This window comes from Antrostomus carolinensis, unplaced genomic scaffold (assembly GCF_000700745.2).
Source record: "Antrostomus carolinensis isolate BGI_N321 unplaced genomic scaffold, ASM70074v2 scaffold15263, whole genome shotgun sequence".
Lineage (NCBI taxonomy): Eukaryota > Metazoa > Chordata > Aves > Caprimulgiformes > Caprimulgidae > Antrostomus > Antrostomus carolinensis.
In genome coordinates this window covers 1,288-14,498 of record NW_010307371.1, presented here as the reverse complement: position 1 = coordinate 14,498, position 13,211 = coordinate 1,288, and the positions used below count along the sequence as shown (strand labels likewise).

Sequence of the window (13,211 nt, the reverse complement as noted above, 5' to 3'; positions counted from 1 at the left end):
GGAAGTCAGTGTGTTGTGCAGTACGTGTGTCCTGAGCTGGGTAAGACCGATAACATCAGCCCGTGTGCTCAGCAGGGACAGACAAGGGCACAGCTCTTGTCTTTTGGCACCATGGGCTGCTGCTGGAACCCAGAGCTCTCCTGCCCTACCTGCACCCAGCTGCTTTGCACCATTTGCTCCATGGTTTGCTGCTGCCTACTGCATCGCCCTTTCTTGTGCCATCAACTTTCCTCCTGACTTTTTCCTCTTCCTCCTCAGTGTCTCCATTGATCTGTCATCTTCAGAGCACATCTCACAAAGCATCGTTAAGGCATCTTTTAGTGCTCTCTGGCTCCGGGTGATGGATTTGTAGCAGGGGTGTGGGAGGTTCTGGCTTGAGGAACAACATGGATCACCATGTATCTACTGGGACTGGGATGAGAAATCAGGGACACAAAGGGCTCCTCTCCAGCAACCTCACAACTCCTCTGTGCTTCTGTGGGTGGGTGTAGCCCTGCAGATCCCCCAGCAATTGCTCTGCTCTCTCCCTTTCAGACTCCTTGTACGTCTCCGAGTACTTCTCGCAGAGCGCACAGAAGCTGTCCTTCTACAGCTGGTATGGGAACGCCAAGCTCTTCCACTTCCATGTCCCAGAAGACACTGTGCTGCTTCGCTGGCTCCTGCAAGCGTCCCGGGGAAAAGGACCTGAGTGCACCAGCATGGAGATCACAGTGTATGTATGTCCCTGTGCCAGTGCTTGCTCACGTGGGCTTCCTGTCCTTCTCTTGTCCTTGTTACTCATGGCCAGGGTTGGTTGGTTGTGGGAGGCTGGGCATCTGTTCCTCAGTTGCAGCGACCATAGTTTCTTAATGCACTAGCACTGAATCTGTGTTTAAACATGTAGGAGCATTTTGTGTTCACATTACCAGTGGATCTGGGTCTGTCTATCAGATGTGGTGTCTCAAAGACACCTTAGAAACACTGGAGAGAGCTTTACGGGGAGGCTGGTGGTGCTGCTCATGAGCAAAGGTGTTCCTGGACCTTTCTGTGCCTGGCAGGGTCCTGTGCACTGTAGCAAAGGATCTGGCAGGACTGCAAGTGGCTTGAGAGAACCCCAACCAAAGCGATTGCAGATGGACAAGTTCCCCAGTACAGAGGAACTGAAGAGACTGGGGACACTTTGTGAAGATGTGGCTGTGTGTGGAGCAGAGATAGGAGAGGAATGCAGAGTCCTGCAGACACAGGAGCACAAGAAGATTACAACCTTGATGCCAGTGAAAGAAATGCTGCTTAAAGCAGTACTTGAGTCGTTGGAGGGTTTGAGGTCAAAAACCTGAGGACTTTGAGCTGCACTTAATGAGGTCATCCCTCATAATGAGGGTACCAAGTTTCCTGGACAGGTTGTGTCCATGGAGACATATGGGTCTCTGGCATGCACTCCACCAAGGTCTCAGGAGAGACTGAAGCTGCTTCCCTGGTCTCTCCTGGGCACAGACCAGTGCTCTTAGTTGCTCCAAAGCAGCCTGGCACATATGATCTTCTTACTTTCTGCTTCCCAGAAAGGTTTCCAGTAGTTTGGAGATGTGAGGGACAAGGCAATGGCTAAATGATACCCCAAGAAATGAAGACCAGCCCAGCTGAGCTCCACTGGGTTAATAACATATCACCTGTCACGTTTGCTTGCTGGACCTGTTGCGTTCTGTTGCAGTGCAGTCCAGCAGCGAATAAATTAAATCCCAAATTGGCTGCCCAAATAAATCTCTCCCGTGTTACTTAACCGCCTGCTTTCCTGCTACTTCAAACGTTGGGCTGCTTATCTGGAAAGCAGAAGTGCTGGTGTGCTGAAGTCAGTCACATGGACCTTCCTTGGTAAGCATCTTTTTAGTCTGTCTGCCTACCCAACTTAAAAGAGGAAATAGGGAAGATGCAGATCTTGGCTAGAAAGCAGAAGCTCGTTCTTGACAATTTAACAGATAGAGGGAATTTGCTGATGGTTGTAAGAAAGGAGTAGTCTTGCAGCTGGAGCTTAAGCTTGGTAAGTGTGGAAATTTGCTTTCAGGCTTGATGGAACCATGTCAATCCTTATCTTAATAAGCAGCCAAGTTAAACCAATCCCTAAATAAATCCCAGATAAGGTAATAGCAGCCAGTTCTCACCAGATGAAAATGATGGCTCATTTGGAAATGTGGGGTTTTCCAGCCTGCTCCCTCTCCAATCCCAGACCAACCTGGGTGTCCAGTGATGAGTTTGTACCCTGGTTTATCTCGTCAGTGTCTTTATATCCCTTGATTTATTTTCATTCTGGTTTCTCTCGCAGGCACTTTCGCTATGGAGCCCCTCCTGTAATTAATCCACTGGGCACTCGTTTTCCTGCAAATGCGACCGTCCGTCCTTCCTATAACATCAGCATCACTCTGAGCAGCGCTGTGCAAAACACCACCTTTGTGAACATCACCACCCCCGCTGCCGGAGACTGGTTCATCGCCGCCCATCTCCCCGAGGCTGCCGGCAGGATTGAGGTGAAGGTGAGGGTCCTGGTGAGGTTCTCCTCCCCTTCTACTCTGCCCTGGTGAGGCTGCATCTGGAGTATTGTGTCCAGTTCTGGGCCCCACAGTTCAGGAAGGACAGGGAACTGCTGGAGAGAGTCCAGCACAGAGCCACCAAGATGATGAAGGGAGTGGAGCATCTCCCTGCTGAGGAAAGGCTGAGGGAGCTGGGGCTCTTTAGCTTGGAGAAGAGGAGACTGAGGGGTGACCTCATTAATGTTTATAAATATGTTAAGGGTGAATGTCAGGAGGATGGAGCCAGGCTCTTCTCAGTGATGCCCAATGGTAGGACAAGGGGCAATGGGTGTGAGCTGGAACACAGGAGGTTCCGCTTAAATTTCAGAAGGAACTTCTTTCCAGTGAGGGTGCCAGAGCCCTGGGACAGGCTGCCCAGGGAGGGTGTGGAGTCTCCTTCTCTGGAGACATTCAAAACCCGCCTGGACACCTTCCTGTGTGATCTCATTTAGGTTCCTGCTCTGGCAGGGGGATTGGACTGGATGATCTTTTGAGGTCCCTTCCAATCCCTGACATCCTGTGATTCTGTGATTCTTGGCCATCATACTCTGCCCGGTGTGTCTCGCCACAGCTGACCCCTCTGCTCTCCCCTCCTGCAGGGTTTCTCCACTCCGTGCCCCTATATGTTCCAGGCAGATATGTTTGTGCTGAGACTCACTGACATGCCTGTTCTGGAGCCTGGTGTTGCTGTGCCACAAACCATCGTCTCACCTGCTAAGCCACTGCATGTCAAGTGAGTGAGAGCCACAGCTGGAAAGCCTGGGGGCTGTGGGGGGTGGGATTTCACACAGATGCTCTTTAGGGGAAGCCACTGTTGTCCCCATGTGGGGCTGGAGCTGGGGTGTCTCAGCCTGTTTGCCAAGCTCACTGCAGCAGTGGTCGGGTTTGCGTGGGGAGCACACGAGCACCCTTATCCAACTCTTCCCAGATGGTCTTAGAGGTTCAGCTGTGGGAATTTTAATTCTTTGAGATGTTTCCCTTGGGAAGGATTTTCATACCACCAACCAGGGCAACCTAGTTGTGCTGGTTTTGACTGGAATAGAGTTAACTTTCTTCACAGTAGCTAGTATAGGGCAATGTTTTGGATTTGTGCTGGAAACAGTGTTGATGAGGCAGAGATGTTTTCATTATTGCTGAGCAGTGCTTACACTGAGTCACAGCCTTTTCTGCTTCTCAACCACCGCACCAGCAAGTGGTCTAGGGGTGCACGAGAAGTTGGGAGGGGACACAACCAGGACAGCTGACCCCACTGACCAAAAGGGTATTCTGGGGTTAAACCATGACACCAGTTCTTGCCACAAAGCCCCGGGGATTGTGGTAAGTGGTGGCTGGCCTGTGTTGAGAGTACCAGCTCTGCAAGCTGCTGGTCCCTCTTCCTGCAGGGTCTTCATCCCCAAGCACGCCGCCAGGATGCAGTTCCAGCTGCGAAGCTGCGTAACGAGCGAGCAGAAAGCGTGTGCCGTGCGGGTAGTGCTGGGCTCCATCACTCTGCCCCAGTCCTTCCAGAGGATCATCACCTGCACAGGGAGTGTAAACTGCAGCCTGGCCCTGGACTCACCGCCCTGGGAGAAGTGGCTGCAGATCATGGTGGAGAGTCTTGGTGCTGCCAATGCCAGTGTGTCGGTGGAGATGCTGGCTTCTTTCACAGGTGGGTTTCCACTTCCTTTATCCCTCTGGGAAGGAATAGAGAGAACTTTATCTCTACTGTGTCTCTCTTGGGCCTTTGGGTGGCTGGCTGTAGTGGCCTGTGTTCCCCAGCATGCTGGTTGCCTGGCCAGAATCATGAGAGCTGAGACCTTGTTGTTGTTTTGGGGTCAAAAATGAAGGCTCCAGTGTTCACCCAAGGGGTGACACTCCCTGGAGCTGCCTGTTTTGGAAATGCCTGAAGAGTTCAGGGCCTCTGAAGCAATGATATTTTCCAAAGGCTGTTTGGGAAGCAGTGGCTAATTTAAAATCTGGTGGGAAGACTAGTTTTGGGTAGATACACCAGACTGTAATGATATGTTGACTATCGATTGGCCATAGGCAGGCTACAGGCAGGAAGCCATCTCACAGAGGTTTACTTGGGGTAATGTCTTGGGTTGTAGTGAGGGGATGTCACCATTTCAGGTGACACCTTGTGACTCAGGAGGTTGCAAGATCCTTGTGGCTGTGATAGACACCTTTGCATCCTCTTATTACGTGACCATGATCCCTGTTTGACTCTTGGAGTCTTGGAAGCCCCCCAACAAGCACATTTTTTAAAGTTTTTTCTTTTGCTAGGGGTTCTTCTATCCCTTCCTCCAAGCAGAGCCTCATCCCATGTGCTGGAGGACCTGGCGCTGCAGCCAAGGTGTTAGAGTAGAGCACTAGAGTCTCTGGGGGTGATGGCCAGGCTCCAGCAGTGAGACTCTGAGTGTAGCATTGAGCTCCAGCTGCTAGGACGTGATGGCTTGTGCCTGAAGCTGCGTTGGGTTAGCTTTCCTTTTCTGCTCAGCCTTATCTGCTCAGGTCTGGGGAACTGGTAGAGACTTTAATGCAGCCCCTGGTGACGGGACAGTTGAGTGCTGTGCTCCGTCACTGGCTAGTGAATACTCCCTGGGTATGCTGATGTGTTATGATGGTCTGCATTATCCCTTCTTGTGCTCCTTGTACCCTTCCCTGCAGCTCTGGGGTGCTTCCACCTACTCTACCACATCTGGCTTCCATCAGTGCCCCACCTTGTGGGTGCTGATGCTAGAGTCCCCCCTGAAAAGTTGTTCCTTTCAGGGGCAGTAGCCAGTACTGCAGTGCCTGAACCAGCTGAAATCCCCCCAGTCTGTGCTGTCACTTGAAGGTCTGGAGCTGCTGGGGCCCTGTCTGGATGAGGTGCTAGTCCTGGCTGTGCTGATTCCTCTGCTTTTTTTGCTTTACAGCTTGCAGACCAGGCAGTACCAGTGCATTCCTTAACTTCAGCAGCCTAAACCAGAGCCAAACTGGTCCCAGACCAGGTAGCACAGGAGCAGCAGGGAGCCCCACTCTGTCTACAGGAGAGGCTTCACGCAACATGTCCCACCAGAGGAGCTTCTGCCTGCAGAACCAGCCCGTGGTTCGTGAGGACCTGGATGTGGTGTCTGTGCGCTACAGGCTCTTGAACGGTCACAGCGTGCCCGTGCACTCCATCTCCCCGACCCTCCTCCTCCTCAACCTGAACACTGGCATGGACAGTGGGGGTTCCCTCGTGGTCAGTCTCCTGCTTAACAAGGTGCAGAGGCCAATTGATGGGATTGTCTTCCCTTTGAGGGGCTCTACCCTACTCCTGGGCTGGTTGGTTGGCAAACTCCAGGGGTTGTAGGTAGCCGTTGGGACTATTTCCCTTTCTTTTTTGTTGTCACAAAACACTGAGCCTGTTCTAGCCACTTCCAGTGTGTCCCACATGCCAGCTCCGATGCAAATGCCACAGCTTGCTGGCATGTGGTGGCAGTGACGCAGAGGAGATGAAATGGAAAGCAGCTGCGATGCCATCTCCTCCACGGGAGCCTGGCACCTTGCCACCAGGAGAGGAGTCAGAGCAGGGAAACTCAGGGATTTTCCTGCCCAAGTCACTGATTCCGATTCCTTCAGTGACACCTGAAATCCTGATGATGAAACCTGTCGCAAGGGCTGGTTATTGCCTTCCTGAGGGCTGGAGCAGACCTCAGCCCTGACGTCCTGCTGCCTCTGACTTCTGCTGCCCTGTGCTTGTGCAGAAGCAATGTGCTCGGTTGGGTCAGTGTCCCAGCTTTGGGGCAGTTTGCCCCAGGAGGCTCTCTGGCCTTTCAGCCAGTGTGTAACACAGTGGCAGAGCATGGTGAGGTGAACGTGGGTTTGCCCAGAAGGAGCTGGTGAATTAGTGGGTGGCTTTAATCTGCAGGATTTAATGTCACCTGCTGCTCCCCTACACCATGGGAGATGAATTGTGCAGGGGTGGTGGCATCAGGGCACTCTGACATGGGACACTCTTCTGTTTGCACAGACGTCTGTGAACCTGGCCAATGCCACTGTGGTAGCGTGTGTGAGCGCTGCTTCGCCGGTGCTGTCCCTCAATGCCACACAGAACTGCAGCACAGGTATGAGAGATGCTGGCACCTGCTGCCAGCTCGGCTACACCAGCTCGAGGCTTTGCCTTTAGACCTCATGAGCTGTTAACTGTCTCGGAGCTTTGGGGGGTGTCCCAGGGAAGCTGATTTTGGCACGCGCTCTCCTGAGGTCTTTGTGCTGGCACGTGCCCAGGGTGCTGGGGTGCAGGTGCTAGTCTGGCACCAGGAGCTGTCCTCCACCAAAGAAAGGTCCGGTTACCAGCTGGAGCTCTGCCAGCCTTGTTGGCAGGAGGTTTGGGAATGGTCAAGGCATTGCTGGTGTGCAGAGAAACCAAGCTCTGCACTGGAGGACTAGCCAAGCAAACAGGCTCTTCCAGGTGTCCTGTGCAGTCTTGGAAAGTCCTGAGAGCTGAGATGAAAGAAAAGACAAGGGTCTCAGGAGCAAGGGTCCTCTCCATCCCTCTGGTGCCTCCTGAGGATGGGAGCAAGGAGCCACAGGAGCATCCAATTCCTGTGCAATCGGTCTCAGACTGGGGTTGCTATGTGGAGGACTAGCCAAGCAAACAGGCTCTTCCAGGTGTCCTGTGCAGTCTTGGAAAGTCCTGAGAGCTGAGATGAAAGAAAAGACAAGGGTCTCAGGAGCAAGGGTCCTCTCCATCCCTCTGGTGCCTCCTGAGGATGGGAGCAAGGAGCCACAGGAGCATCCAATTCCTGTGCAATCGGTCTCAGACTGGGGTTGCTATGGGCACTTCTCCCCTAGTCTTGGCATGTCACAGCAGCCTCTTCTCTTTAAGCTTTTTTCCAGGGCTACCCTCTGAGTGTGAGCTCGTCCTCTGCAGAAGCGATGCTGATCGTCCTGTACCCACAGACAGATGACTGGTTCCTCTCCCTGCAGCTCATCTGCCCGAAGGGCCAGGGGTGAGTCTGGCATGTTGTCCTGCCTTGGGGCCAGTTCAGAGCACTCTACCTCTGCATCCTGCTGCCCTTGGCTAGTGTGAGCAAAACCAAAGCCCTGTCCTTGCTGCCGTGCCATGGGCTCATCTCACCTGGAAGCAGTGAAACTGTGGCTGCAGAGTGGGACAGAGGTGTGTGGCAGTGCCCATTTACTCTCCTGTGAGCAAACACGCAGCTTGTTTGGTGCTGAGCTGGCACATCTCGTGCAGACTGAGGATGGCAGAGCCTGCCTGGATGAGCTTCCCCTTCCCCAGGTCAATTCTGAGGTGATAAATTGTTAAAGGAAAATGCTGAAATCCTTCAGAAGGTCTCTGAGATGCAGGCAGCTCTGCCCACTCTCCTGTGCTTTGCCTTCCTGCTGGTTCCTTGCGTAAGGGGCCAAGGTCACACTGTAAAACAGTGCTGGTGATGCTGGTCCTGGGTACCAGGGTCTTCTGTGGAGGTCTGGGGAGAGCTGACTCCCACCTGCACATCAGTTTGGCTGCCCCGAATCCTAGAATCCCAGACTGGTTTGGGTTGGAAGGGACCTTAAAGCTCATCCAGTTCCAACCCCACTGCCATCAGCAGGGACACCTTCCACTAGACCAGGTTGCTCAAAGCCTCATCCAGCCTGGTCCTGAACACTTCCAGGGAGGAGCAGCCACAGCTTCTCTGGGCAACCTGGGCCAGTGTCTCACCACCCTCACACCAAAGAATTTCTTCCTCACATCTCATCTCAATCTCCCCTCCTCCAGTTTAAAGCCATCACCCCTTGTTCTGTCACTCCCTGCTCTTGGCCAAAGTCCCTCCCCAGCCTTCCTGGAGCCCCTTCAGGTACTGGGAGGCCACTAGAAGGTCTCCCTGGAGCCTTCTCTTCTCCAGGCTGAACAGCCCCAACTCTCTCAGCCTGTCCTCACAGCAGAGCTGCTCCAGCCCTCGTATCATCCTCGTGGCCTCCTCTGGACTGGCTCCAGTATGTCCATGTCCTTATGTTGGGGGAAAGTACTGAACAACTGGGATACCAACACAACCTGCTCTCCTTGCAGTGAATGTAACGCTGCAGAAGCCAAAGTGACCATCTTCGCATACCTCACCCCCTGCTTCAACGACTGTGGGCCGTACGGACAGTGCAGCCTCCTGAGAAGACACGGCTACCTCTATGCTGGCTGCAGCTGCAAAGCTGGTGAGTGCATTTTCCTAGGAAGCTTTGCCATCCTTCCCAAGAGGAGGACACATTTTTCAGTGGTGGTGTTTGGGTAGGGGAGGCTGGGGTCTGCTGTGGCTGCCAGGAGCAGCCTGGGGTCACACTGCCTGCCCAAAGAGCCTCGGCACCCGTGGTGGCCTCTTTGGGAGCATCCTGACTTCCCCATGGGTTGCCAGGTTCTGGGAAGCACAGAGCACCCCAGGGGAAATACAGAATTGGGCTGAGGACAGTTTGGAGTTTCACTTCGAGCTTGGAGTCCCCCAGAGCTCTGAGAGGAGCTTCTGAGGATCCCCAAAGAGATCAGGGTGCTGGCAGGGCTGCCTGAAAATCCCTGCATCGGAGCCTCAGCCTTTCAGGGAGGTTTGTTACATATGGTCCTGGTATGGGATGTGATGAGACCAGGCTGCACTCCCTCTCCGTGCTTTGCCAGGGTGCTCTGTCTCCTGCCAAGAGCCAGCCCTTAGACTCAGAGGTGCCCCAGGAGGAGGAACATCTGTGTCATCTGCTAATTATCTTAATGAGATGAGAAGACTGGGCGGGAGTCAGCGGTGTTTTTGGAAGATGATAGCTCTGCTGTGCTTGAGTGGGTACGTGTACCTGTTCTCAGCAGAAGGACAAGGCAAAATGTGGTTCATTGCTGCTCTGGTCCTGAGCCAGGACATCCCTGCTGCGGTGCTGATGCACGGCGAGGAGCGAGATGGAGAACAGCATCCTAACTTGCCTGAGGGGTGCCAGGTTCTGAGAAGCACAGAGCAGCCCAAGGGAACTAGGGAATCAGGCTGAGGACAGTTTTCCACTGAATCCCTCGGAGCAAAATGTCCCATCTGCATATTCCTGACCCAGAAATAAACAGGAGAAGGCAGCTTCCCTGGGCTCTGCCTGGCAGGGACCCGGCAGAAGGGGCAGAGCTGCTGGCTTGGTTTCTAGTGGCACTGTAAGGAGATGGATGCTGCTTTTAACTCTGCTTGGTGACCGTGGAGTGTCTGCACGTACTCAGGCTGCCCTGTGACTGACCTGCTTTCCCCAAAAGAAGGGCATGGGCATCCTAACCTTGAATTAAAATTTAAAAAAATTATTATTTTTTTTTTAAAAAGGCAGGTTTGTGTTCATAGGAGACAAGCTCAGTCCTTGGCATCACATCAGCAGGCTGAGAACTGACCCCTGTGTCAAGCCTAGAGCATGCCCTGTCCTCTAGGAAGTTTTCACTCCACCTGCCCTGCACACACCTGGATGTCACCCTGGGCTGAGGCAGCGGGTTCAGCCACCCTGGAGAAGAGGAGTTGGAGGGGATTGAATCACAGCTTCTGCCCGCAGGGGTTTCAGGGACTCTGGAGCCAGGCTCTTCTGCGGGAGCACAGGGAAAGGGCAAGAGGGCACAGACACAGGCTGCAGCAAGTAGACTTCCAGCTACATAGAAGAAGACAAATTTCCCCCCATCAGAATTGTTCAGCTTTGCACAGTATCCAGGTCTCCATCCTTGGAGATCTTCAAAACTCAGTTGGGCAAGGCATGGAGCAACCTGAGCTGGCTTTGCAGTCTGCCCTGCTGTGACAGGAGGCAGGAGAGGAGCCGATGGCTTCCTCGATGTTGTGGATCATTCTCCACTCTGGTTCCTGGGATCTGTAGGGGTCTTACACCCAGCTTACACCATCATCCAAAGCATCTGAGCCTCAAACACTTTGTGTGTCACCTGCAAGTAGCATGTGTGTTGAGTTACTGTAGAGACAACAGTACCAGCCTGGACAGACCCATACTGCACATAGAATGGCCCCTGCTATGTGGGAGCAACCTGGGGGATGTCCTCAGAGCAGACATGGGGCTCTGCTGGGGTTCCCCAAGACTTTCTACAGCTGAGCAGGCAACAAGGAACGAGATTGTCCTGAGAAAAGGAGTGCGAGTGGCTGATGGAGCAAAGGAGAGGAAGCCAGGAGGTAGCCCTGGGTGCAGTTGCTTCTTCTGAGGAGATCCCAGGCTGCTGCTGGGTGCTGAAGGAGGACAAGGCAGGGCACACAACATCCACACAAGCCTCTCTGCTCCGCAGGTTGGGGCGGGTGGAGCTGCACAGATGATACCAAGGCCCAGTCTGTGGGTGCACAGAACCTGGCCACCCTCCTGCTCACCCTGAGCAACCTCATGTTCCTGCCGGCGATAGCGGTTGCTGTTTATCGCTACTACCTGGTGGAGGCCTCCGTCTACACCTACACCATGTTCTTCTCCACGGTAGGGATTGCCTTTTGTCGGGTCTGCTGCCAGCTCCTCCTGAGCATCAGGAATGCTGCATCAGACTGAAATTCTTGGTGGAGGAGTCTGGGATCGTTGATCAAGCACCTCCAAGGACATGTCCTGCCCCTTCATTGCTTGGCAGGAGCGTTATATTCCTTGGGCTCTTCCACCCCCACTGCAGGTGCTTGTATTTGGGAGTGGGACCCCAGGGAGCTGAGATGGGGTTGGAGTATTCTGCACTTGAAGGGTGCTGTCCTAGGAGCTCTCAGCTGCTGCTGGGAGGGTGCAGGTTGATGGCTGCTCTCATCTGCTTTCCATAATGCCATCAGTTTGGTGGAGCTTCCTGGAGGCACTGCCAGGAGGGATCACAGCTACCACAGGCTGAGCCTTCTCCTGCCTCTCCTTCCCAGAAAGCCGAGTGCTGCTGCTAGATTCATGTGAGCCTTTGCTTTTGTCCCCGGCTCTAGTTCTACCACGCGTGTGACCAGCCAGGCGTCGCAGTGATGTGCATCATGGACTACGACACGCTACAGTACTGTGACTTTTTGGGCTCTGTGGTGTCCATCTGGGTGACGATCCTGTGCATGTCCCGGGTGAAGAAGATCCTGAAATACGTGAGTGTCAGGTCACCCCATGTGGCAGGGCCAGTCCTGAGCCAACCAAGCCGCGGGTGGCCATGCTGAGCGCCCACAGCTGTATTTTCATGACACAACCCAGCTGGTGACAAAACCTGTTTGTCATCTGGTGCCACCCTGATTTTTAAACCAGTGGGTTGTTTTGTCCCAGGAGTTTGGAGCATGTGTTTGTAGGGACAGGGCTTTGAAGGGACTGAGGTTTGTGGGACAGGTTTGTGGCTCCTCTGGTTTCTTCTCCTGAAGGTGCTACTCCTGAGTCCTGCTTGTGTGCAGGGCTGGGTGGCCAGGAGGTGAGGTCCTCCCTGCCTCGGGCATGGCTGGCTGGGCTTTGGCAGCAGATGAGCTGCTGACAATAGTGGTGGTGTCTCATTCCCAGGTCCTTTTCGTCTTGGGGACCCTGTTAATTGCCATGTCCCTGCAGCTGGACCGCAGAGGGGTGTGGAACATGATGGGTCCCTGCCTCTTTGCCCTCACCGTCATGATTGCAGCGTGGGTGAGTACAGGCAGCCAGGCAGGGCCTGCTGCCCTTTGCTGTGCTCTGGAGACTGATGGTGGCAGAGCAGATCCACAGGGAGACGTTGAGCTCCTTGAGACACCCAGATGGAGGGAGGGCAGGGCAAGGGATTTGCCTTCCATCCCTCCAGTAGCTGAGAAATCTGCTGTTATGGGTCTCAGCACAGCCTGGCTGCTGCAGCTCCAGCTGAGCTCATGCCTGCAGCTGGAGGGTTGACCCAGAGCTGTTGGCTGTTGGCCATGTCCTGGGCAGGAGCTACAGCATCTGTGCTGAGCTCTGGTGCCACAGCCAGATAGGGAATCTTGCATACCAGAGATGGGCCCGAGAAGGGGGGAGGCTGAATTTCTCAGGGGCAGCAGTCACACCTCACTGTGAGGTTGGCAGACGCTCCTGGGTTTTTCCCCTGCCTGAGCTTCTGTTTGGCTGCTTAATCCTTCTGTGCTCTCACACCTCCAGGTTTACCATGGAGTGAAGCGCAGACACTGCTACCCCTCCTCATGGAAACGCTGGGTTTTCTACCTCCTCCCAGGGATCACCTTGGCTTTCATCGCCATCTCAGTATATGCATTCATGGAAACCAATGAGAACTACTACTACACCCACAGCATCTGGCATATGCTGGTGGCTTCCAGCGTCGCTTTCCTGCTCCCTCCTCGGGACAAGCATAAGAAGCCCTGGGCTTGGTCACAGAAGCTCACTTGTCGCTATCAGATCTGTCAGAATGACCGTGAGGAGCTCTATGCTGTGACCTGAAACTGCTCGGCTGCTGATGGCAGAGGTGGAGGGCTGGTGAGGTTGCTCCTGGGCTGCCCCTCTTGCACGTCAGCAGTCCTCTTACGTGCTTATTCACTGTCTGGGAGAGCACAGTATGGACCAGGTTTAAAGATGAAGATGGTGGGCTTGTCTTGTGAAGGCAAGTTTGAGGCCACCTCTGCTTTTCTGCTGGGATGGGGCAGGCTCTTCATGGTTCTAGATAGAGGAATAGATAGAGGCCTGTCCCCCACCTCCCCATGGCCCTGGGGGAAATTGCCAACCCTTCCTCCCCTCCTGCTGCATCCACGAGGCTTGGGCTTAGCCTACGCTGAGCTGGAGCCAGGGCTTTGGCTGCTGGGCTCTTCCCTGCAC

General features: G+C 54.0%; 1 protein-coding gene across 1 annotated transcript; it reads left to right on the top strand.

Annotated features, from left to right (window-relative positions):
* Positions 1–491: 491 nt before the first annotated feature.
* Positions 492–12,975, top strand: TMEM8B (transmembrane protein 8B; the record flags this gene model as incomplete). Its single annotated transcript, XM_010165407.1, has 12 exons — positions 492–712; positions 2,297–2,504; positions 3,140–3,273; positions 3,923–4,188; positions 5,435–5,763; positions 6,514–6,607; positions 7,372–7,495; positions 8,557–8,693; positions 10,756–10,934; positions 11,405–11,551; positions 11,949–12,065; positions 12,543–12,975. Coding segments are annotated over 12 exons (2,253 nt in total), but the record flags the coding sequence as incomplete, so codon positions are not given.
* Positions 12,976–13,211: the final 236 nt, after the last annotated feature.